This window comes from Felis catus, chromosome F1 (assembly GCF_018350175.1).
Source record: "Felis catus isolate Fca126 chromosome F1, F.catus_Fca126_mat1.0, whole genome shotgun sequence".
NCBI lineage: Eukaryota > Metazoa > Chordata > Mammalia > Carnivora > Felidae > Felis > Felis catus.
Genome location: NC_058384.1, coordinates 18,953,754 through 18,979,659, shown reverse-complemented (window position 1 = coordinate 18,979,659; position 25,906 = coordinate 18,953,754). Strand labels below are relative to the sequence as shown.

The following is a 25,906-nucleotide window of genomic DNA, read 5'->3' as shown; positions in this document are numbered from 1 at the left end:
CTCTTGATTTTATTGCCAGTCTTGATAAGGGTCTCTTTCAATTACCTGATTTTATTGTCTATGTGGTCAAGCATCCATGCTTCCATTTCTCCTCAGCTCAGTAACATTTCCATATGGATCTCTCTTTTTCTTGTTTTCTGAGTCTATATGAAAATGGTGTTAGTTCTGAGCCCTTGACTTTTATGCTGTAGGATCATAGTGTGTGAGTCCTGCTCTAAGGGAAAAGTACCTGTCACTGTGAAAGATTTACTTTGAACTATCTATAACTATAAAATCAATGAATAGATTAATTCAGGCTATAGTTAGGGAGAAAAAAAATGTGGGTTTTAAGTGATAAATTTGATTAATGTATGGAAACTCATAAAAAGAATTTGATAAAGACTGCCCCTCCTTTCTTTCCTCTTTCTCAATTAAACTCTCTGAATTTTCTCTTTTTCCCTCTTCTCAAGATTCCCCATTCTATTGTTTTCCATATTTACTCTCAGAAGACCCCTCACAAAGAATAATGCACTTACCTTGAAATAAACCAAACTGTGCTTTTAGTTATCACCAAATAGTCCTGATAAAGAAAATCCTATTATTCTACCCATTTTACTGATGAGAAAAAAATTAAGCTCGATTAAAGACAACTTGTACAAGTTCACACCAGAAGTAGCAGGACTACAATTTAAACCTATACAGTATGATTCTAGAGCTGGGAACCTCAACCACTTGTTTTCTCCTTCCATCTAATTCAGTCCCAGAACATGGTACTCATACTGAGGGGTTTCATTCTCTTATTATATCCTTAACATGTGGCAGACATGGTACCAGGAACCGGAGATAAAAGGATGAAATAAAACATATTCTTTGCCTGAAGGAGGTCAGAGCCAAGAGAAGAGCAAGTAAAGACATATAAGTAAATAAATACACAAGATAAGTTATACAGCAGAAATATGAACCTATCAATGGGGAATCATAAGTAGGGATGACCAACTCTCTTGCAGGAACCAAAGAAGACTTCATAGGGAGTTGACATTTAAGTGGGCTTGAGAGGTGAGTAGGAAGAGAAAGATGGAAGGAGCTTTGCGGGAAGTGGGAATGAGACATGGAAAGACACATGGCATCTGAAGGAGTCTTCTGTATCTGGGAAAATCTGTACCTGTTCAGTGAGACTGGAATAAAGGACAGCAGGAAGAAAGTGTGCAGCACAGTCAGCAGCCCAGGGTCCGTGTTCACTGGATATTTGTCAAAAGAGGGAATGTGTGGATTTGGAAGGGACTCTCATGCCAAGAAAATGTATTTGGGTTTTATTCTTTGGGCACAGAAAGACCAGCAGAGGACCTCAGGCAGATTGGACTGGAAAAGACTGAAAACTACAAGCGGGAAACAGTGAAGCCAGGAGAAGAAAGAGGAAGCTGGCCTTGAAAGACAGCTCTGAGACGGAAGTCACACAACTCAAATGCGGGGAGGGGATGAGGAAGAGGTGGGAGTTACAGTGCCCGGTGGCTGTGACATTCCAGCTGCCATACCAGGAAGCACAGCAAGGAATACAGGAGACATAAGCGTCATAGGAAACATGATGAGTGCAGTTCTGGCTACGATTTTACCACAAACCAAATCTAGGTGCACAAAATCAGATCAAATGGGAGGTAGCTGCAGTTCCTTGAAAAGCTGAGGAAAAAGTATTTTTTCCCTCTACATGTAACTTGGATGAAAAAATCTGTATTCTCCGACCATAAGCCCAGCACATATTTCCAACTTTTCTTGAAGTAATGATGCTTCAGTTCCAGAGAAAAGTCACCACATCTTCTGAGGCGTGCCTGCGCCCTAGAACCCCCATCAGTAACCTTCAAAAACTGCCTAGAAAGCAAGAAGTTAAAGAAGTCTGCAGGGAAGAAAATGCCTGATCTGAGAAATTCCAGCATGGTGAACTCATAGTGGTCCATGACAAAAGCCTTGAGTGCTTTGAAAGATGAGCAAGCAAGCAAGCTCTCTGGGAGCCAGAAGTGGAAGAAAATCTTACATCAAAGTAAATTTCTGATCTTTTCCTTATGCAGAAAGATGGAAAGGTGGACTTGGGCAAAAGAAACAAGGATGGTTTGAGAGAAATAACATCGAGAAGGGGAAGGAGAAAGAGAACTTCTGGAGGGAAGTTACACGGTGCCGACAAGTCTAAGAACCAGGAGAATAATCATCTCCAAATATCTAGAGACCTATTGTGAAGAAGAGGCATTTAGACTTATTGTCAAGAAATAAGAAAGCAGAGTCAGGACCAGTAAGTGGAATTGTGCAGAGAAAGACTGATTCAGTTCCAGAAAGGTCTTTCTAGAATTTGGGGCTAATGAATGGAAATTGGCTTCAGTGAACACGCAGGACTGGGTGTGCTCAAGCCAAGCCTGGCCAACAACCTCCATGGGGATTTGTAGAGTGGTTGTCTGCAATGGGCAGGAAACAGGTGGTCTCTTTTTTTTTTTCATTTTTTAATATCTATTTATTTTTGAGAGAGAGAGACAGAGAGCACAAGTTGGGGAGGGGCAGAGAAAGAGGGAGACACAGAATCCAAAGCAGGCTCTAGGCTCTGAGCTGTCAGCACAGAGCCCGACGCGGGGCTCAAACTCACGAACCATGAGATCATGACCTGAGCCAAAGTCAGACGGTTAACTGACAAAGCCCCTCAGGCACCCCAGGAAACAGGTGATCTTAACATTTCCTTCTAAGTCACATATTCAAACATCACTGGGTACCAGTCTGCCACCCCATGCCCTCAGGCCTCTTTCAGACACTGCCTTTTCAGCTTGGGCCTTGTGTCCCAGGCCAGCCACTAAATCTGTGGTTCCTAGATTTAGTCTCCTGACCCACAGGCATCAACATGGACACTGCCCTACTTAGTCGTAACAGAAGGCAAAACATGTACTATCAGCCTCGACAGCCACGTTTCTTCTATTGATTTGAGCATGAGTTTCCAGATGACAGAGGCTGACATTCATGGACTAGCACAGTCCCCCCTCCTCTCCATCTTTACCAGACGCACAGCTTAGAACATATACAGAACCAGCCGGGCAAAGGCTGGCTTACTGTGCTACAGTTTACCCCGTTACTAGTAAACCAGCTATGCAGCCCATGTTGAGGGATCATTACATGAGGGTGTTTACATGCTTCTGTGGATCCAGGAGAACTCACTCCCCAAAGAGTCTTCCTTCCTGTCCCTCCTCCGTCACTAGCAGGTCCCCAGGTAAAGCACAGGCTCTCCTGGCACACCAGGACAATGAGAATTCTCCCAGGCACAGGGGCTGATAATGAAGGGCAGTACAGCGCTAGTCCTGGCTACCTCATTTTTATCCCACCAGGGCCTCCTGCCTGGCCAGTGAGACTTTTTGTTCACTCTGGCTCACTGTGACATCCAGAGCTTGTTCATTCTTTGCAGCAAGAGGGATAAAGAGGCGCATTTCTAGGCTCAGGGAGGATCCTGTTACAGTGGCAGAAGCAGGGAGCATTAAACAGGTGCAGAGGTGGAAAAACAGCAGGCAGAGGGAGCTATGCCAGACCCTTCCATCTTCCTCGAACCATGCCCCATGTGGAACAGCCCTCATCTGCCCACAGCTACCCCTGTAAATCCCAAAACTGCCTTGGGAGCCCCAGCCTCCAGGTCTCTTTCTTTTCCATCTTTGGTGTACTGTGGATGCACACCAAAGGATATGCCACTAGTGTCATTGTAAGGAACTCCAAATTTACAGAGTATCCTAATAAGCAGAGGTTATTTGCATCACCAGAGTTTTTTTCTGGTTTTATGAAAATATTCCTTGAAACGTAAGACATTTCCTAGTGGATACGTGAGTTTATAAATCAGTAGCTACCTGGTCCTCAAGTCAGGAGCTATAGATTTACTTAACACTGGATTTTTATAAGCCATTTCCAGGCAAAAAAACATAAGATACTGCATTTTGGAATGGCATTAAGTGTCCCTCTAGTAGAGGATTAGATTTACAGAAATTTAATTTACACTGCAACCTTATAGAAATATGCCAGTAGTGTAGAGCCTACACATACAGAATTTGCTGTGGGTGAACTGTTTCAGGAAGATTCATCTGTAGCTTCCTCTCACTGAGGGTTACCCAGAGCCCAGGCACAGATGGAGAACTCTGGTGGAAACAGGACTACAGGATCTCTGAGTGAGATGGCCCCACTGAGCCCCCTGAGGCCCATCTTCTGAGTCCCAAAGATCTGCCAGAATGCCACATGGAATGGCAGGAGGGGCAGAGAGCACAGGTGGCTACAACGGGGGGTACCATTTCTCTAGGAGCGTTAAGAATCCCAGGCTCAGGGGAGGAGTCAACATGGTGGAGAAGTAGGGTACCCGAAGTTCCCTCGTCCCCCAAACACAGCAGTGTTGAAGCCAGAAGACTTGGAAGTCCAGGAATCTGGACTACAGAGTAACAGAAACATCTCCAGGCATCCACAGGAACAACTTGGCGGGCCATAGGTGCATGATTGAGAACTGGGAGAGATAAAACAGGTGGTGAAGGCATGGAAGGGAGGGATCCTCTTCTGTGGGGAGACCAAAAGAAAAGAAAGAGAGGCTGTGGAAGTGTAGGGATTGTATTTGGACAAATGTAGGGATTGTATTTGGACCAGGGAATGGAAAAAAATGAAGAACCAATTTCTAACTTGTTCCAGGGTTGCAAGGCTTTCTCTGTACTGGGGCCACCCTGTTTCCATGCCTGGGAAGGAGGGGAGCCAACCCCAGGCTCAGCAGCAAGCTCAGAAATGCAGTCAGAAAGAGCAATCTCCTCCCTTGAGTGCTGTGGGAAGAAGGTAGATAGCCTTCAAGGACAAAAGACCCTGCAGGAGTCTGCCAGCCAGAGGCCCTTTGTCAGCTTGCTGGGCAGAGTGGCACTTCACTGGAAACGGGGTGGGGGGGAGGGGGTGCAGAGCAGGAGTGGTGGGGTTTGAATCCCAGCCTAGTGCCTGGGAAGCACTGGAGACTGTGGAGCTGGAAAAACCAGCCTGCTTGTGCCTGCGCAGCACTGTGAGGATGGCCTGAACAGAGTGATCTGGGACACTCAGTCTGGGGAGGAGAGACTGGGGTGTTGCCATTTTTCTCCCCATCACCAACAAGGTGGTGCTTCAGGGAACCAACAACAGGCCCATAGTGGAAGCAGGATCTGCCTACACCAAACCACGCCCCTCCTCCATGCCTGGTAACTGCATATCTACTGGAGCAAGATTGACACTGACCAACCAGACAGTCCCTCCTCCAGACCAGCATAGCCACTGGTTCCAAAGGACCATCAGATACCCATCCAGTGGTTTTGCATTTTCTGATTTGATTCTTGTTCAATTCTTATTATTTATATATATATATATATATATATATATATATATATATATATATATATATGATGCATATATATGTATACATATACATACATACACACACACATATGTGTATATACACACACACACACACATTTTTTTTCCTTCCTTTGCTACCTCTTATTTTTCCCCACTCTTTTCTAGTTGTTGGTTTAAGCAGACATTTTTTTTTTCAACGTTTATTTATTTTTGGGACAGAGAGAGACAGAGCATGAACGGGGGAGGGGCAGAGAGAGAGGGAGACACAGAATCGGAAACAGGCTCCAGGCTCTGAGCCATCAGCCCAGAGCCCGACGCGGGGCTCGAACTCCCGGACCGCGAGATCGTGACCAGGCTGAAGTCGGACGCTTTACCGACTGCGCCACCCAGGCGCGGTTTAAGCAGACATTTTTAATCTATTCTTTCTACATGTCTTTTGTACCTCCTTCTTTATTTTCCTCTCTGTCTCTCTCTAGATTAATCCATATAATTTCTCTGATTCTCTGCCTGGTCAATTTTTTTCTCTCTTTTCTTTTTCCCCACCCCTGTCATTTCTGTCTTTGTATGTAATAAGGCTTCTTCCACCACCTCCCTTTTATAATTTTTTCCAGGGTTACTTCAATGAACAAATCAAAGCACACCTGGTGGAAAGTCCAAACCACCACTATAAGTAGGTAGATAAAACAACCAAAGTCACAACAACAGAGAGCATGCAACACACTCCAAAAACACCTCCTGAAGGGCCAGACCCTGGATAGGGTATGACCCCTTTTTAGGATAGTAGTGCTAAACATGCAGGATATATAACAAGCTATTAAAACACATAAAGGACAGAAAACTAGCCAAAATGATGAAATAGAAGAATTCTCAAAAGAAATTCCAGGAAGAAATGATAGCTAGAAAATTGCTCAAAACAGATATAAACAATATATGTAATAAAGAATTGAGAGTAATAGTCATAAGATTAATAGCTGGGCTTGAAAAAAGCATAGAAGACAACAGAGAATCTATTGCTACAAGAGATCAAGGAACTAAGAAATAGCCACAATGAATTAAGCAATGTTGTAAATGAGGTGCAAAATAAACTAGATGCAGTGACAGCAAGGATGGAGGAAGCAGAGTGGAGAATAAGTGAAACAGAAGATAAAATTATGGAAAATGGTGAAGCCAAGAAAAAGAGAGATAAGAAAATACTGGGCCATAAGGGGAAAATTAGAGAACTGATTCAATGAAATGTAATAATATCTGTATCATAGGAGTTCCAGAATAAGGGAGAGAAAAGGGCAGAAGGTTTACTTGAACAAATTATAGCTGAGAACTTCCCTAATCTGGGGAAGGAAGAAGACATCCAATCCAACAGACACAGACAACTACCTTCAGATTCAATAGGAATATGTCTTCTCTACAACATATCATAGTGAAATTAGCAAAACACAAAGATAAAGAGAGAATTCTGAAAGCATCTAGTAGCAGGCCTGTCCACTGAAATTTGGCAGGCTAAAAGGGAGTGGCAGGAAATATTCAATGTGCTGAATATTAAAAATATGCAGCCAAGAATCCTTTATCCAGCAAGGCTGTCATTTAGAATAGAAGGAGAGATAAAGACTTTCTCAGAAAAACAAAAACTGAAGAAATTCATCACCACTAAACCAGACCTGCAAGAGATCCTAAGGAGGACTCTGTGAGTGGAATGCTGCAAAGACTACAAAGGACCAGAGACATCACCAGAAGCATGAAACCTGCAGATACACAATGACATTAAATACATATCTTTCAATAATAACTCTGAAAGTAAATGGACTAAATACCCCAATTAAAAGACACAGGGTAACAGAATGGGTCAAAAGCAAGATCCATCTATATGCTGTCTACAAGATTCTCATTCTACACCTGAGGACACCTTCACATTGAAAGTAAGGGGATGGAGAACCAGCTATCATGCTACTATAAGTCAAAAGAAAGCTGGAGTAGCCATACTTATATAAGACAAATGAGATTTTAAACTAAAGGCTGTAACAAGAGATGAAGAAGGGCATTATATCATAATCATGGGGTCTATCTATCAAGAACAGCCAACAATTGTGAATGTTTATGCCCCCTATGCCCCCAACTTGAGGAACCAAATATATAAATCAATCACAAATATAAGCAGTCTTGTTAATAAGAATATGGTAGTTGCAGGGGACTTTAATACTCCCCTTACAACAATGGCAGAAAATCAATAAAGAAACTGGACCAGATGGACTTGACAGATATATTCGGAACTCTTCATCCAAAAGCAGCAGAATACACATTCTTCTTGAGTGCACATGGAACATTCTCCAAGATAGATCACATACTGGGTCACAAAACAGTCCTCAATAAATATAAAATAATTGAGATCATACCATGCGTATTTTCAGATCACAATGACATCAATCAGAAGGAAAAATTTGGAAAGCCTCCAAATGCATGGAGGTTAAAGAACATCCTACCAAAGAATGAATGCACCAACCAGGCAATTAAAGAAGAAATTAAAAAATATATGGAAGCAAATTAAAATGAAAACATGACATTCCAAACCCTATGGGATGCAGCAAAGGCAGTCCTAAGGGGAAAATACATTGCAATCCAGGCCTATCTCAAGAAACAAGAAAAATCCCCAATACAAAACCTACCATACACCTAAAGGAACTGGAAGAAGAACAGCAAAGAAACCCCAAAGCCAGCAGAAGAAGAGAAATAATAAATATTAAATCAGAAATAAACAACTGGAATTAAAAAAAAGAAACACCAGAACAGACCAATGAATCTAAGAGCTGGTTTTTTCAGAAAAATAAACAAAATTGATAAACCCCAAGCTAGAATTCTTAAAAAGAGAGATAACCCAAATAGATAAAATCACGAATGAAAAGATCCCAACCAACACCACAGAAATACAAACAATTATTAGAGAATACTATGAAAAATTCTATGCCAACCAACTGGACAACCTGGAAGAAATGGGAAAATTCCTAGACACCACACACTACCAAAACTCAAACGAAATAGACAATTTGAACAAACCCATAACCAGTGAAGAAACTGAATCAGTTATCAAAAATCTCACAACAGGGGCGCCTGGGTGGCGCAGTCAGTTAAGCGTCCGACTTCAGCCAGGTCATGATCTCGCGGTCCGTGAGTTCGAGCCCCGCGTCGGGCTCTGGGCTGATGGCTCGGAGCCTGGAGCCTGTTTCCGATTCTGTGTCTCCCTCTCTCTCTGCCCCTCCCCCGTTCATGCTCTGTCTCTCTCTGTCCCAAAAATAAATAAACATTGAAAAAAAAATTAAAAAAAAAAAATCTCACAACAAATAACAGTCCTGTGCCAGATGGCTTTCCTGGGGAATTCTACCAGACATTTAAAGCAGAGTTAATACCTATTCTTCTCAAGCTGTTCCAAAAAAATAGACACAGAAAGAAAGCTTCCAGACTCATTCTATAAAGACACTATTACCTTTATTCCAAAGCCAAACAGAGACCCTACTAAAAAGGAGAATTACAGGCCAATACCCCTGATGAACACGAATGCAAAAATTCTCAACAAGGGGAGGAGCCAAGATGGCGGAACAGCATGGAAGTTTTTTTGTGTCTGAGGTCCATGAAATACAGCCAGACCAACACTAAACCATCCTGCACACTTAGGAAACAGATCTCAGGATTAACATAACAATCTGCACAACCTGAACCACAGAATTCAGCAGGTACATGGCGCAGAGGTGAACTGGGGGAGAGAGAACCGCGGAGGGCAGGGAGCCACTTCTGTGTGCAGACAGAGGACAGAGATGGGGGGTGGGGGTGGAGGGACGGAGAATACGGGAAAAGCACTCCCCCCAAGAAAGCAGCTGGAGAGAAAGTGAAAGTGGTAATAGTCGCAGGGACTGAACTAAAAAGGGAGAAAGGAGGAAGGAGAGGGTTTAAATTCCATTAAGACTATAAACAGGGTAGCACAGAGGTTGAAACTCTGCAGCTCCATACCTGGCGGAGCTCTGGTGAGAAGGGTGAATCCCCAGGAGCAGAGTGGAGTCCAGGGTCTTCAGGCCACAAGCCGAGAGGACATCTGGTAGAGGCTGTGTGACTTCCCCAAAGACAAAGGCGCCACTGGACCCAGGAGAACAACCACATTCACTGGTGCTGGAACAAGGTCGCTGGGGGTGAAGCCTGGTGACAGATGTGTGTTGTGATTTGCCATAATCCCTGAAATGCTGCTGCTACACTATCTCGTGAACTTCCATTGGGGCGGGCTGGCACCCGGCCTCAGTCTCTGGGCCTCGGCAGCAGCACGGTCCCACGAACGTTCCTGGATGTGGCTGGCACCCGGCCATCGATCAGTGAGACCCTCCTGCAGAGGAGCAGAATGGGTCAAAGCCGCAGTCCCTCAGAAATAAGGGGTTGGGAAACACAGCCACATCTGAGATAAAACTCAGGAGGGAGGTGCTGCCTGGGGCTTGGTCATGGACAGTGTAAAAGCAAACAGTGGACGGAAGCTGAAGACAAGGGACAGGTGCACGATTGCTGATCGGGGAGAACAGATTTCCAATACTAGAGACTGGGTAGCTGGGGGACACCATTTTCACAGCTCCCACACATGCGCATACACACCTACAAGCACCACAACAACCCACCCCAGTAAGCTAAGCAGCGCCATCTAGTGGAGAATGGAGCCATTACACTAAGTCCTGCCCAACTGAGTCAACCTCGCTCTTCAGGAACACAAGTCTCTCCACCTGCTTAGTATATGGACTATAAAGCGCTTCATAGTTTGACTTCTAGGGGAAAACGAAAGAATTTCTGTCATATTTCAGTCTGTTTGCCGGTGCATCTATTCAATTTTGTTTTTTTTTCTTTTTTCGTTTCTTTTCTTTTTCTTAAATACAGAATGAGAAAAAATCATGTTTTATTTTCAATTTTTATTAAAAATATTTTTCTTTAATTTTTTTACTTCTGTGTAAATTTTTTTTCAAATTCTTTTACTTCCATCAGTTCATTTTATTCTACTTCAGTGTATTCATTTTTTCAAATTTTCAAACGATTCCCTTTTTTTCTTTTCCCTTTTTTCTCTAATCTATCAAGCCTCTTTCAACACCCAGACCAAAACACACCTAGGATCTAGCATAATTTATTCGATTTTTTTATGTGTGTGTTTGCTTTTAATTTTTTGATTTTAATATTTTTCTTTAATTTTAATTTTTTTACCTCATTAATTCCTTTACTTCCTTCAAAATGATGCCCCAAAAGAAAGAGCAGGAAGTAACGACAGCCAGGGATTTAACCAACACAGATAATAGATAATAATAGATAGATAACCAACATAGATAATAATACTAGCTGGAGCTGAAAATAGATTAGAATCCCTTTCTGTGGAGATAAAAGAAGTAAAAGCTAGTCAGGATGAAATAAAAAACATTATAACTGAGCCTTAATCTCAAATGGATGCCACGGCAGCAAGGAAGGATGAGGCAGAACAGAGAATCAGCGATATATAGAGGACAAAATTATAGAGAACAATGAAGCAGAAAAAAAGAGAGAGACTAAGGCAAAAGAGCACGATTTAAGAATTAGAGAAATCAGTGACTCATTAAAAAGGAACAACATCAGAATCATGGGGGTCCCAGAAGAGGAAGAGAGAGAAATAGGGGTAGAAGTGTTAAGTGAGCAAATCACAGTGGAAAATTTTCCTAACCTGGGAAAACACACAGACATCAAAATCCAGGAAGCACAGAGGACTCCCATTAGATTCAACAAAAACAGACCATCAACAAGGCATATCGTAGTCAAATTCACAAAATACTCAGGAAAGAAAAGAATCATGAAAGCAGCAAGGGGAAAAAAAGTCCTTAACCTACAAGAGAAGACAGATCAGGTTTGCAGCAGACCTATCCACAGAAACTTGGCAGACCAGAAAGGAGTGGCAGGATATATTCAATGTGCTGAATCAGAAAAATATGCACCCAAGAATTCTTTATCCAGCAAGGCTGTCATTCAAAATAGAAGGAGAGAGAAAGTTTCCCAAACAAACAAAAATTAAAGGAGATAGTGACCACTAAACCAGCCCTGCAAGAAATTCTAAGGGGGACTCTCTGAGGGGAGAAAAGATGAAAAAACAAAAACAAAAAATAAATAAAGACCAAAAGCAACAAAGACTATAAAGGACCAGAAACTCCCAACTCTACAAGCAACATAATGGCAGTAAATTCATATCTTTCAGTACTCACTCTAAATGTCAATGGACTCAATGCTCCAATCAAAAGACATAGGGTAACAGAATGGATAAGAAAACAAGACCCATCTATATGCTGTTTACAAGAGACCCATTTTAGACCTAAAGACACCTTCATATTGAAAGTAAGGGGATGGAGAACCATCTATCATGCTAGTGGTCAACAAAAGAAAGCCGGAGTAGCCATTCTTTTTTTTTATTATTATTTTTTTAATGTTTATTTTTGAGAGACAGAGAGAGATCGAGCACGAGTGGGGAAGGAGCAAAGAGAAAGGAAGACACAGAATTTGAAGCAGGCTCCAGGGTCTGAGCTGTCAGCACAGAGCCCAAAGTGGGGCTCAAACTCACAAACTGTGAGATCATGACCTGTGCTGAAGGTGGCACTTAACCGACTGAGCCACCCAGGCACCCCTGGAGTAGCCATTCTTATATCAGACAATCTAGACTATAAAATAAAGACTGTATAAATAGATGAAGAAGGACATTATATCATAAATAAGGGGTCTATCCATCAAGAAGACCTAACAATTGTAAACATTTATGCGCCAAATGTGGAAGAACCCAAATATATAAATCAATTAATCACAAACATAAAGAAACCCACTGATAATAGTATCATAATAGTAGGGGACTTCAATACCCCTACTTACAACAATGGGCAGATCATCTAATAAAAAAATCAATAAGGAAACAATGGCTTTGAATGATCCACTGGACCAGATGGACTTAACAGATATATTCAGAACATTTTATCCTAAAGCAGTGGAATATACATTCTTCAGTGCACATGGAACGTTCTCCAGAATAGACCACCTATTGGGGCACAAATCAGCTCTCAACAAGTACAAAAAGATCAAGATCATACCATGCATATTTTCAGACCACAACGCTATGGAATTTGAAATCCACCACAAGAAAAAAATTTGTAAAGGTAACAAATACTTGGAGACTAAAGAACATCCTATTAAAGAAGTAATGGGCTAACCAAGAAGTTAAAAAGGAAATTAAAAAGTTCATGGAAGCCAATGAAAATGATAACACCACAACCCAAAACTTCTGGGATGCAGGAAAGGCAGTCTTAAGAGGAAAGTATATAGAAATCCAGGACTTCCTAAAGAAGGAAGAAAGATCTCAGATACACAACCTAACCTTACACCTTAAAGAGCTGGAAAAAGAACAGCAAATGCAACTCAAAACCAGTAGAAGACAGGAAATAATAAAGATCAGAGCAGACATTAATGCTACTGAAACAAACAAACAAATAAACAAACAAACAAAAAACCAGTAGAACAGACCAATGAAGCCAGAAGCTGGTTCTTTGAAAGAATTAACAAAATTGATAAACCACTAGCCACTTTGATCAAAAAGAAAAAGGAAAGGACCCAAATAAATAAAATCAAGAATGAAAGAGGAGAGATCACAATCAACACAACAGAAATAAAAACAATAATAAGAGAATATTATGAGCAATTATACACCAATAAGATGGGCAATCTGGAAGAAATGGACAAATTCCTGGAAACATAAACTACCAAAACTGAAACAGGAAGAAGCAGAAAATGTGAATAGACCCATAACCAGTAAAGAAATTGAATTAGTAATCAAAAATGTCCCAGAAAACAAGAGTCCAGGGCCAGATGGCTTTCCAGGGGAATTCTACCAAACATTTAAGGAAGAGTTAAACCTATTTTCTTGAAGCTGTTTCAAAAAATAGAAATGGAAGGAAAACTTCCAGTCTCTTTTTATCAAGCCAGCATTACCTTCATTCCAAAACCAGACAGAGATCCCACTAAAAGGAGAACTATAGACCAATTTCCCTGCTGAACATGGATGCAAAAATCCTCAACAAGATATTAGCCAACTGGATCCAACAATACATTAAAAAAAATGATTCACCACAACCAAATGGGATTTGCACCTGGGATGCAGGGCTGGTTTAATATCCACAAAACAATCAATGTGATTCATCATATCAATAAAAGAGAGGACAAGAACCATACAATCCTCTCAATAGATGCAGAAAAAGCATTTGACAAAATACAGCATCCTTTCTTGATAAAAACCCTCAAGAAAGTAGGGATAGAAGGATCATACCCGAAGATCATAAAAGCCATATATGAAAGACCCAACACTAATATCATCCTCATTGGGAAAAACTAAGAGCTTTCCCCCTAAGGACAGGAAAAAGAGAGGGATATCCACTTTTGCCTCTGTTATTCAACATAGTATTGGATTGCCTTTGCAATCAGACAACACAAAGAAATAAAAGGCATCCAAATTGGCCAGGAGGAGGTCAAACTTTCACTCTTCGCAGATGACATGATACTCTATATGGAAAACCCAAAAGATTCCACCAAAAACATGCTAGAACTGATTCATGATTTCAGCAAAGTTGCAGGATATAAAATCAATGCACAGAAATCAGCTGCATTCTTTTTTTTTTTAATTTTTTTTTTCAACGTTTATTTATTTTTGGGACAGAGAGAGACAGAGCATGAACGGGGGAGGGGCAGAGAGAGAGGGAGACACAGAATCGGAAACAGGCTCCAGGCTCTGAGCCATCATCAGCCCAGAGCCCGATGCGGGGCTCCAACTCCCAGACCGCGAGATCGTGACCTGGCTGAAGTGGAACGCTTAACCGACTGCGCCACCCAGGTGCCCCTCAGCTGCATTCTTATACACCAACAATGAAGCAACAAAAAGAGAAATCAAGGAATCGATCCCATTTACAATTGCACCAAAAACCATAAAATACCTAGGAATAAATCTAACCAAAGAGGTGAAAAATCTATGCACTGAAAACTATAGAAGGCTTATGAAAGAAATTGAAGAAGACACAAAAAAATGGAAAAATATCCCATGCTCCTGGATAGGAAGAACAAATATTGTTAAAATGTTGATACTACCCAAAGCAATCTACATATTCAATGCAATCCCTATCAAAACAACACCATCATTCTCCACAGAGCTAGAACAAATAATCCTAAAATTTGTATGTAACCAGAAAAGACCCCAAATAGCCAAAGCAATCTTGAAAAAGAAAACCAAAGCAGGAGGCATCACAATCCTGGACTTCAAGCTATACTACAAAGCTGTAATCATCAAGACAGTATGGTACTGGCACAAAAACAGATGCTCAGATCAATGGAACAGAATAGACAACCCATAAATAGACCCACAAACGTATGGCCAACTAATCTCTGACAAAGCAGGAAAGAATATCCAATGGAATAAAGACAGTCTCTTCGGCAAGTGGTGCTGGGAAAACTGGACAGTGACATGCAGAAGAATGAACATGGACCACTTTCTTACACCATACACAAAAATAAACTCAAAGTGGATGAAAGACCTAAAGGTAAGACAGGAAGCCATCAAAATCCTCAAGGAGAAAGCAGGCAAAAACCTCTTTGATCGTGGCCACAACAACGTTTTACTCAACATGTCTCCGGAGGCAAGGGAAACAAAAGCAAAAATGAATTATTGGGACCTCATCCTGCACAGTGAAGGAAACAATCAGCAAAACTAAAAGTGAGCTGATGGGATGGAAGAAGATATTTACAAACGACATATCAGACAAAGGGTTATTATCCAAAATTTATAAAGAACTGATCAAACTCAACACCCAAAAAACAAATAATCCAGTGAAGAAATGGGCAAAAGACATGAATAGACACTTCTCCAAAGAAGACATCCAGATGGCCAACTGACACATGAAAAAAATGCTCAACTTCACTCATCATCAGGGAAATACAAATCAAAACCACAATGAGATACCACCTCACATCTGTCAGAATGGCTAACACTAACAACTCAGGCAACAACAGATGTTGGAGAGGATGTGGAGAAAGAGGATCTCTTTTGCGCTGCTGGTGGAAATGCAAACTGGTGCAGCCACTCTGGAAAACAGTATGGAGGTTCCTCAAAAAATTAAAAATAGAACTATCTTACAACCCAGCAATTTCACTGCGAGGTATTTATCCAAAGGATACAGATATGCTGTTTTGAAGGGGCACATGCACCCCAATGTTTATAGCAGCACTATCAACAATAGCCAAAGTATGGAAAGAGCCCAAATGTCCACTGATGTATGAATGGATATAGAAGATGTGGTGTGTGTATGTATGTATGTGTGTACACATACATACATACAATGGAGTATTACTCGGCAATCGAAAAGAATGAAATCTTGCCATTTGCACCTATGTGGATGGAACTAGAGGGTATTATGCTAAGCGAAATCAGTCAGAGAAAGACAAATATCATATGACTTCACTCATATGAGGACTTTAAGATACAAAACACATGAACATAAGGGAAGGGAAGCAAAAATAATATAAAAACAGGGAGGGGGACAAAACATAAGAGACTCTTAAATATGGAGGACAAACAGAGGGTTACTGGAGAGGGTGGGAGAGGGGATGGACTAAATGGGTAAGGGGCATGAAGGAATCTACTCCTGAAATCATTGTTGCACTATATGCTAACTAATTTGGATGTAAATTTAAAAAAAAATTCTCAACAAGATACTAGCAAATCAAACTCAGCAGTATATTAAAAGAGTTACCATGATCAGGTGGGATTCATTCCTGGGCTACAGGGCTGGTTCAATATTCATAAATCAATCAATGTGATTCATCACATTAATAAAAGAAAGGATAAGAACCATATGATCCTGTCAATAGATGCAGAAAAAGCATTTGACAAAATGCAGCATCCTTTCTTAATAAAATACCTCAAGATGTCAGGATAGAAGGAACATACCTTAACATCAAAAAAGCCATATATGAAAAGCCCAGTTAATATCATCTTCAGTGGGGAAAAACAGAACTTTCCCCCTGAGATCAGGAACATGACAGGGATATCCACTCTCACCACTGTTGTTTAACATAGCGTTGGAAGTCCTAGCCTCAGCAATCAGACAACAAAATGAAATAAAAGGCATCCAAAGTGGGGCAAAGAAGAAGTCAAACATTCACTTTTCGCAGATGACATGATACTCTATATGGAAAACCTGAAAGACTCCACCAAAAAGCTGCTAGAATGGACATATGCATTTAGCAAAGTTGCAGGATACAAAAGCAATTACAGAAATCAGTTGCATTTCTATACACCAACAATGAAGCAACAGAAAGAGAAATCAAGAAATCGATCCCATTTACAATTGCACCAAGAACCATAAAATACCTAGGAATAAACCTAACCAAAGATGGAAAAGATCTGTATGCTGAAAAGTATGGAAAATTTATGAAAGACATTGAAGAAGACACAAAGAAATGGAAAAACATTCCATGCTCATGGATTGGAAGAACAAATACTGTTAAAATGTCAATACCACCCAAAGCATTCTACACATTCAATGCAATCCCAATCAAAATTGCACCAGCATTCTTCACAGAGCTAGAACAAACAAACCTAAAATTTGTATGGAACCACAAAATATCCCAAATAGTCAAAGTAATGTAGAAAAAGAAAATCAAAGCAGGAGGCATCATAATCACAGACTTCATCCTCTACGACAAAGCTGTAATCATGAAGACAGTATGGTATTGTCACAAAAACAGATACAAAGACCAAAGGAAAAGAATAGAGAACCCAGAATTGGACCCACAAATGTATGACCAACTACTCTTTGACAAAGCAGGAAAGAGTATCCAATGGAATAAAGACAGTCTTTTCAGCAAATGGTGCTGGGAGAACTGGACAGCAACATGCAGAAGAATGAAACTGGACCACTTTATTATACCATACACACACAAAAAAACTCAAAATAGATAAAAGACCTAAATTTGAGACAGAAAAACATCACAACCCTAGAGGAGAAAACAGGCAACAACCTCTTTGACTCAGCTGCAGCAACTTCTTACTTGATACATCTCTGAAGGCAAGGGAAATAAAAGCAAAAATGAACTATTGGGACCTCATCAAGATAAAAAGCTTCTGCACTGCAAAGGAAACAATCAACAAAACTAAAAGGCTACTGATGGAATGGGAGAAAATATTTGCAAATGACATATGGTATAAAGGTTAGTATCCAAAATCTATAATGAACTTACCAAATTCAACACCCGAAAAAAAATAACCCAGTGAAGACATGGGCAAAAGACATGAATAGACACTTTCCCAAAGAAGACATCCAGATGGCCAACAGACACATGAAAAGATGCTCAACATTATTTATCATCATGGAAACACAATTCAAAAACCACACTGAGATACCACATCACACCAGTCAGAATGGCTAACATTAACAACTTAGGAAACAACAGATGTTGGTGAGGATATGGAGAAATGGGAACCCTCTTGCACTGTTGGTGGAAATGCAAACTGGTGCAGCCACTCTGGAAGAGTGTTGAGGTTCTACAAAAAATTTAAAATAGAACTACCCTATGACCCAGCAATAGCACTAGTAGGAATTTATCCAAAGGATAAAGGAGAGCTGATTCAGAAGGGCACATGCACCCCAGTGTTTATAGCACCACTATCAACAATAGCCAAATTATGGAAAGAGCCAAATGTCCACCAACTGATGAACTGATAAAGAAGATGTGGTGTATATACACAATGGAATACTAATCGGAGGTCAAAAAGAATGAAACCTTGCCGTTTGCAACAATGTGGATGGAAATGGAGGGTATTATGCTAAGTGAAATAAATCAGTCAGAGAAAGACAGATATCCTATGTTTTCACTCATATGTGGAATTTGAGAAAGTTAACAGAATACCATGGGGTAAGGGAAGGGGAAAACAGTTTGTTAAACAGAGAGGGAGGCAAACCATAATAGATTCTTAAATACAGAGAACAAACTAAGGGTTGATGGTGGGGGGGTGAGGGTAGGAGAAAGGGGAAAATGGGTGATGGGCACTGAGGAGGGCACTTGTTGGGATGAGCACTGGGTGTTGTATGTAAGCAATGAATCATGGGAATCTACTCCTAAAGCCAAGAGCATACTGTATACACTGTATGTTAGCTAATTTGACAATAAATTATATTAAAAAGTAATAATAATAGGCGCCGCTGAGTGGCTCAGTTGGTTAAGCATCTCGCTTCAGATAAGGTCATGATCTCATGGTTCGTGAGTTCAAGCCCTGCGTTGGGCTCTGTGCTGACAGCTGAGAGCCTGGAGCCTGCTTCGGAGCCTGTCTCCTCTCTCCGCCCCTCCCCTACTCATGCTCTGATTCTCTCTCTAAAATAAATATTTAAAAATAATAAATAAATAAATAAATGTTTAAAAAAAAGAATCCCAGGCTAAAATTATGCATTTGATTCAATAATATTTAATAGTTAGATCTTCTATTGTGTGGCTTGAGTTCTGGCTCTTCCTCTTACCAGATGCATGACATCCTGTAAAACGTAGTGTCTTCATCTGTAATATATGTAAACAGACAGCATCTCCCTTGTAGGTTTCTCATTAGGATAATTGTGCCATATATATATAGTTATATATATAATTCTATAGTTATTATTAACATTAATATTTAATAATAGAATATTTTGCTTTCTTTCCAAAATTAAATGGAAATTTTGCCCAATGTCTGCACTCTCAGAACAACCTCTTTTCTTTGCCCCCTACCCACCTAATCCCATGGGGAAATTGGGGAGGTTGGTACGAGCCGGCTATCCTATGGTTCACACTCATCACTGTGTGGTCGATGCCCTGAGATCTCTGCTCACAAACAGTTCTTGTCCCTCAGTCACTTATGCCCTCCAGTCGACAGTCCCTCTGAGAGCTTCCCCCTTCTCACCGTCAGCTCTTACGGAGCTCCACCAGAGCTGGCCCATCCACAGTATCCAGCGATGCCTCCTCCAGTGGCTTTGCTTAGGATTGGGCAGATCAGTCCAGCCAAGGTCACCAGCGGGCTCCAGTTGGCTCTACTTTGAGTCAGGGATGGATGGTGGGGATAGGAACCCTGCCTCTGACTCGGGTCCAGACCTTCATCTCTCACCCAGCTTGATGGTAATAAATGTGTTCTACTTGCCCTCAGCACCTTGTGAGTACACTCACCTGCTTCTAATCCTGGAAGAGGTGGAGGATTGGTTTGGGAACCACACTCCCCACACGCAGCACCCTGTGCCGCTTCAGAGACCTCCCCACCTCCAGCCACCTGCTCCGGTGAATATTCCTTGAGGGCAGAGCCCCCTGAGGCCTGGGCCACGTTTCTTTCATCGCTGTGTCCCCAGCACTTGTGGAGTGGCCAGAACACTCACATGCTCAGGAAATATGTGCTGAATGAATAAATGCCCTGCCACGTGCCATTCACTGTTCTAAGCAACACGGACTGAAATAATTTTCTTGTGGGAGATGTGGGAAGCCCTGAGGTAGGATAAATGTGGCAGAAGCGGAATAAAGAAAAAAAATGAGAATCCCTGACCCAGAAAAAGCTCTTCTCTTGAGGAGAAAAAATAAAAAAAGAAAAAGAAAAGGAAAAGACCACATGACGAGCCAGTGTCCCTGTCTGCCAGCATCTGTGTCGTGATGGTTTCTAGATGAAGCCTACCTCACTCATACACACGGCTCTAAGCAGCAATTCATTCATGAATAAAATTAATTATTTCTCGAAGCAAAAATTAATCCTCTTTTTCTCTGCCCGACTGACTCAAGATCTCACTACTAAATCTCCTCTGAAAACAAAACTGATCTTGCTTTTCTCCCCTTGGCCATCCTGGATTTTTCCCTTCATTTCTTGCACATATTTATTTTTACACTTTCTCTTCACAGACCATCTTTGTAATCTTGTTTCAAGCCAGGGTGGACAACCTGGGTATAGCCCTCAAAGACATAAAAACATTTGGGACGAGAGTCGTTTTGCCCTTGGGGAAACTGGAACTGGCATCCCGAGAATTCATTCTGACACAGCATCCAAGGGCCAAATCTGTCCATCAGTCATCGAGAATGTACTAAATGTCTTCTCCTCCCCAGCATGAAATGCAACCTTCCAACATGTTCTCCAGTGTGTGGACTGTCACTCAAACTGGACCGCTGAACTCCTAGAAATCAGCAGAACCCTGGTTTCTCTCTTTTGTAGCCTGCCATCACACCCAGAATCATGTTTTGCCCAAAGGAGACTCTCCGCAAATACTTGTAAGAGGACCGAGCGAGCAAATACGCAGTGTGGTAAACTTAACCCGAATTTGATTTTTTAAGCATAAATGATGCAGGATTTTCAGATGAACCAGTAGCTTTGCTGGGCCTTAAAGCACTGCTTACCATTTTTTCACCAGGGGAACATTCACATCCCTTTTTTCCAAGGTAGAAATAGAAGGAATTGCATTTGGCTCTACCTTCTCTGGATATACAATTACTTCTACTTCATTTTTACCCGTCTCTAATACATGAGTAATCCGTGCCCCTCCAGGTGCGAGTGTTTTGAAATTGAACCCTGGAAGAAGCCAGTGCCTAAGAGGCCCTTTTGGCATTTTGGAGGGACAAGTCATGGCAGAAATAACATAGTGTCACAGAGCAGGTGAAGGAGAGACACAGTCACATGCTTCTTGACATCTACATTAAATACCTGGGCCTGGCTGCCTAGTTTCTAAACCACAATTTGTGCTCCCAGGACGTTGGCTACACTGCTCCCGTGCCCACCACACCATTCCTGCAGCTCTCCACCTGGACAGTTTCCTCTCATTCATCAGAGTTTGGTCTATACTTTCCCTTTGATTCCAGCTTTCCTTGACCTTTCTGTGCAGGGTTCTCCAAACGTACTTATCTGTAAGTTCCATCAGATCAAGAACTGTGTCCTTCCTTGTCATGGTGTAGATGGCAATCTTGTAGAAGCACAAGCACAGAGTCGGCCCTCAAAAATACTGATTGAATTTTGCTCTGTGTGATGCTCTTAAGTTGCAATTATTTATGTGCTGTTTCTTCTTGCTCCAAGAGAGCAGAACACTTTCTCATTCAGTTATTTCTACACAGTGGAAGCTTCGTGTATGTCTGTGGCATTGTGTAGTATGTTTCCACGTCACAGTCGGAGACAGGACCCTTCCGTCTGAGGATGAGGCTATGCGACACCCGATTCGGGGGCCTTCCAGACATTTCGGGAAGGAAATTCCTTGGGTGAGGAAAAGGCTCATTCCTTAATCTGGGTCCACAGCCCAGATTAGATCCTATATGTCAGAGGTGCTGTACCTTTAGCTAGCACCAAACTCTTGGTTAAATTCTAAATGTTTTGTTCTGTCCCTTTCCTGACGCCTCACCTGTGAACAGAAAAATAGCACCTGTTACCAGATCTAGAGGCTCATCGTTGCCACCTGGCCTCTAATTTTGCTCTAATTTGAGTGTCTTTTTCTAGTTTGTAGACCATTCATTTCTCTCCTTCCATCACAGCTCCCTTGTCACAATATAGATCCAGTGAGAAGTTGAGAGATCAACCAGTTCACTTGGGTGAGGCCCTCTCTCCAGAAGAGCTCCCCTTCTTCCCGCCTGTCCCGTCCACCTGAGAAGCACGGCCTCCCTCGTGGTGCCCTGAAGCTGCATGATAACACAGCCCGTCTCTACCTCAGTTGCTGTAATGAACGCCTCGGAAATCACTGGGATTTACCCAGGCAGCCTGAGGTTGCCTTTGGTTGCCTTTGGTTGCCGTTTATTTATGTGGATTGTGATCTCTTAATTGGAGATGGTGCCTCTCCCAGGGTTCGCTGTTTATCCAAATCAGTATTTGTTAGTCCGTGAGACGTGGTCCGGATGATAAATCAGCTCTGGAGCTCCTCCTGTGTGATTGCTTCCACAGCTGCTTTCCGATTCCTCACCTCTCCATCTCCCGGGAGGCACCCACAGGCTGCTTCTAGGCCCTCCAGCCTTTTCTGCTTTTCAACTTTTCTCCCAGCTGCTGGATCTATTCTTACCCGTTCATGGGCCTTGGCACTAATAATTCCTGAACTTAACCTCCCTTGACTACTATTCTGTTTCATTTGTAACATCTCCAGTAAATATTAACGCATCGTGGGGGATGCTGCCTCACCACGGAGGCTTCTGTCCTTCTCCACCCTGCTTGGTCCTGCTCTTCCCTCTACCTCCCAAGCTCTTAGTGCAATCAGACATGGTACTTCTCAAGCTTTCACGTCATACTGTTCGTCTGGGGCTCTTGTTAAAATGCATATTCTGATTCTGTCGGTCTGGGGTGAGGCCCGGGATCCCGTACTGTTTACAAGCTCTCACGTTATCACAGATGCTGCAGGTGCACCAGGCACGCTTGGAGCAGCACGGATCAAACATTTGATTGTTCCTGTTTCTCACTTCCCTCACGTGTGAGCTGTTGCCAAATCTTATTTTTCATCCTGATGAATTGCACAAAGATTGTCTTTTCTTAGGGTTATTGCTCTGGTGTCTACTGAAAAGTTCTTTGCCTTCACTGCCCTAACTCACCACATCATCCGGTTCTGTCCCTGCTTGCCCCGTTGGAAATTTCCAGATGCACCTGCTAAAAATGCATTCCTGCCTCAATGCTACCTACCTTTGGGTATCACTCCCCTCTCTCGTTTTCCAGCTTTGTTCGACTTTGGTTCTCAAAATCTGCAAAATTTGCCCAGAATATGATGAAAGTATAATATCCTTTTTGTCAATGATGACACCTATTTAATTTCTTTCTTTTTTGTTTGTTTGTTCATTTTCCTCCCCAAAGGCTTCTAATGTAGCCCCAGACCCTTCCTTCCTAAACAAGCAGCAGATAGAAACGGAGGCAATAATGACTAACTAAGATCAATAATTTGGAATTATACCTAGTTTTGCTTTCCTCCCAACCACCATATTATGCTCATTGTTCTGTATGATTTCTAACTTTTCTCTCTTAATTTTAATTTATTCTTTCCGAGTTTCAAGCGTTTCATCATAGTGGCTTGGATTTTTTCCAATCCCATGATTATCTCTCTATTAAAGCTTTAATACAAAAAGAAATAAAAAAAAAAAAAGCCAGACTGCTCATTACTTTGATTTGTAGCAAGGGGAGAATGGAACATTACCGCTAGAGTGTTTCGAGAAACCATATTTACATTTGCATCAGCTCAATTTAGGTGCCTGATTAGGTTGCGTGGTATAATGAAGATGCACTTACCAGTCAGAGGGAAGTGGCATGGGCTAGAGTAATGGGCAAGAGACCTGAAGTCGGGAGCCCTGGGTGCTATTTCTGGCTGTGACCTTGAACAAGTCCATCTCACTGCTTTGGACCCTAACAGCCCCCATCTGCCTCACAGGGCTGCTGTGAGAGGTGGAGCACTTATGTGTATTTCTAGTGGGGGCTATGGAGTCAAGCAAGGGAGGGGGCACGGAGGTCACAGATGGAATTGGAGACAAGAGCTCTGCTCCTCTAGCTCTTATGACTAGCCTCTTAAGGGACAGAGTCTGAGAAATGGGCTGCTTGCTCAGATCTTGATCTAACAGGGCTGGAAGACATGGGGAGAGGTTGATTAATGGCATTTAAAAGCTTGCCCCAAGTTGGGTATCATGGCCAAGCCCATTCTGTTATTTAGGAAGGCTTGACAAGAGTGCCTATTGTCTTTCTTCTCATAACAGTGCCATGCCGAGATTGCTCGTTTTGTCCCTGGGGACAAGAAGTTGGCAGTGACTGGCTTCTGTAGGATGTCCTGAGGAAGGCCTGCTCAGTTAGCAAGCCCTGACTGTAGGAGAAAGATTTTTACTTGTGGGGACCAGTGAGTGTGCGCCCCAGAGATGATTCATTCATCCTTTGGTTGGTTTCCTCTCCCAAAGAGAGAGAGATTGAAGGATAAAGGTTAATATGCTTTTTCCCCCTCCTCGTCATATAGTCTGTTGAATGTGGACAGACTTCAGCAGACATTATCACAAAGCACCCATGGCTCTTACCTCATTACCATTCTTTCATTGGCTAATATTTGTTGAGGACAATCTAATAATAGGGAATATTCATTAAATACTGTTCTAGGTGCTTAACATCAATTAACTAACTTAATTTTCACATCAATCTTTTAGGCAGACAACTATTATTGTCCTGGTTTTATAAATAAGGACATTGGGGAACAAAGCAATTATACAGTTTCCCCAACAATAGACAGCTAGGAAGCCGCAGCTCCAGGATTAGAACCCGGGTCATCTGGCTCCAGAACTTTCACTCTGAAGCATCTATGCCTACATGAATACAAACTTGAAACAGACAGGGCAACAATCTCCAGGGGCCCACGGTTAGAGGCCAAAGCTATTCTAGAACAACCAGGCATCTTCTCAAAGGGAGAGCACACTCTGATATCCACGTAAGAATAGATGGGATTCAGCGGCGCCTGGGTGGCGCAGTCGGTTAAGCGTCTGACTTCAGCCAGGTCACGATCTCGCGGTCCGTGAGTTCGAGCCCCGCGTCAGGCTCTGGGCTGATGGCTCAGAGCCTGGAGCCTGTTTCTGATTCTGTGTCTCCCTCTCTCTCTGCCCCTTGCCCGTTCATGCTCTGTCTCTCTCTGTCCCAAAAATAAATAAACGTTGAAAAAAAAATTTAAAAAGAATAGATGGGATTCAGAGCTTAATATTAGAAACTTTCTTTTTGCCAGTTATGATCTGTTTACACACAAGAGAAGGAGGACCTCTCTCTCATTGTGTGAGAGAGCTTCACGGCCTCTGCACCAAACATTCTAGCCGCACTGGGAGGTCGTCTTCTTCCCACACCACAGTTCATCTCCTTTCTTCTACGGAAGGCACATGTGGATACCATCTGATTTCCACCTCCTGAAAACTTTCTTCAAGAAACAAATAAAACACTAATGCCATTTGAAACCCAGGATTTCACCACAGAACTGATGTTTTCTGTAAGCATTTTCTCTCTCTGCCCTTCCAGACAAAATGCCTTCAGGTCATTGGGGACGACCCTCAACGTGTATTTTACCAGTTTTCTGCGACCACTTTAGTCAAAGTAAGCAACATCTTGAATTTGCCAGAGAGAATTGCCACTGGAGACAAAAGAGGAAGGGATCAAAATGAATTCGCACAGGAGTAATGTAGATCCCTACAACAGTATCCATGGATCCACCATTTTGCTTAATAACTAAAGGCAAAACTCCCAGAATGCTCCTGGAGCAGCCGTGTGTGACCATTCTCTCTTCGCCCCACCAGAGGGTCACCCATCAGAATGCCGCATTCCTGTCAGAATGACTGGTTACTATTTCCCCAAGTACAGGTTCATGTGCAATAACTGACCCCAGAGAAACAGAATGGCACAGTGTAAGAGCTTGTCACATTAAGTGATCAGAAAACCATTGCCAGCCGATAGAACGGTTGATGGTGCAGAAGTGATTACAGACACTCCCCATGGGCCAGCTCGGAGCTCCCGCCCAAGCATCCAGCGGCTGCCAGGCTTGGGGCTGGGACTCAATGAGAAGAAAAA

At 42.1% G+C, this 25,906-nt stretch overlaps 1 protein-coding gene across 3 annotated transcripts in view; it reads right to left on the bottom strand.

The window, feature by feature from the left end:
* BRINP2 (BMP/retinoic acid inducible neural specific 2) overlaps positions 1 to 25,906 on the bottom strand; it is a 122,638-nt gene that overhangs the window by 36,656 nt on the left and 60,076 nt on the right. For 2 of the 3 annotated variants that reach the window (XM_045048928.1, XM_045048929.1), the window contains exon 3: positions 9,328 to 9,510. The exons of the other annotated variant lie outside the window; for it this stretch is intronic. In XM_045048928.1, coding sequence (XP_044904863.1) covers positions 9,328 to 9,510 — 183 coding nt within the window. The remainder of the gene's footprint in view (positions 1 to 9,327; positions 9,511 to 25,906) is intronic. 3 annotated transcript variants of the gene reach the window in all.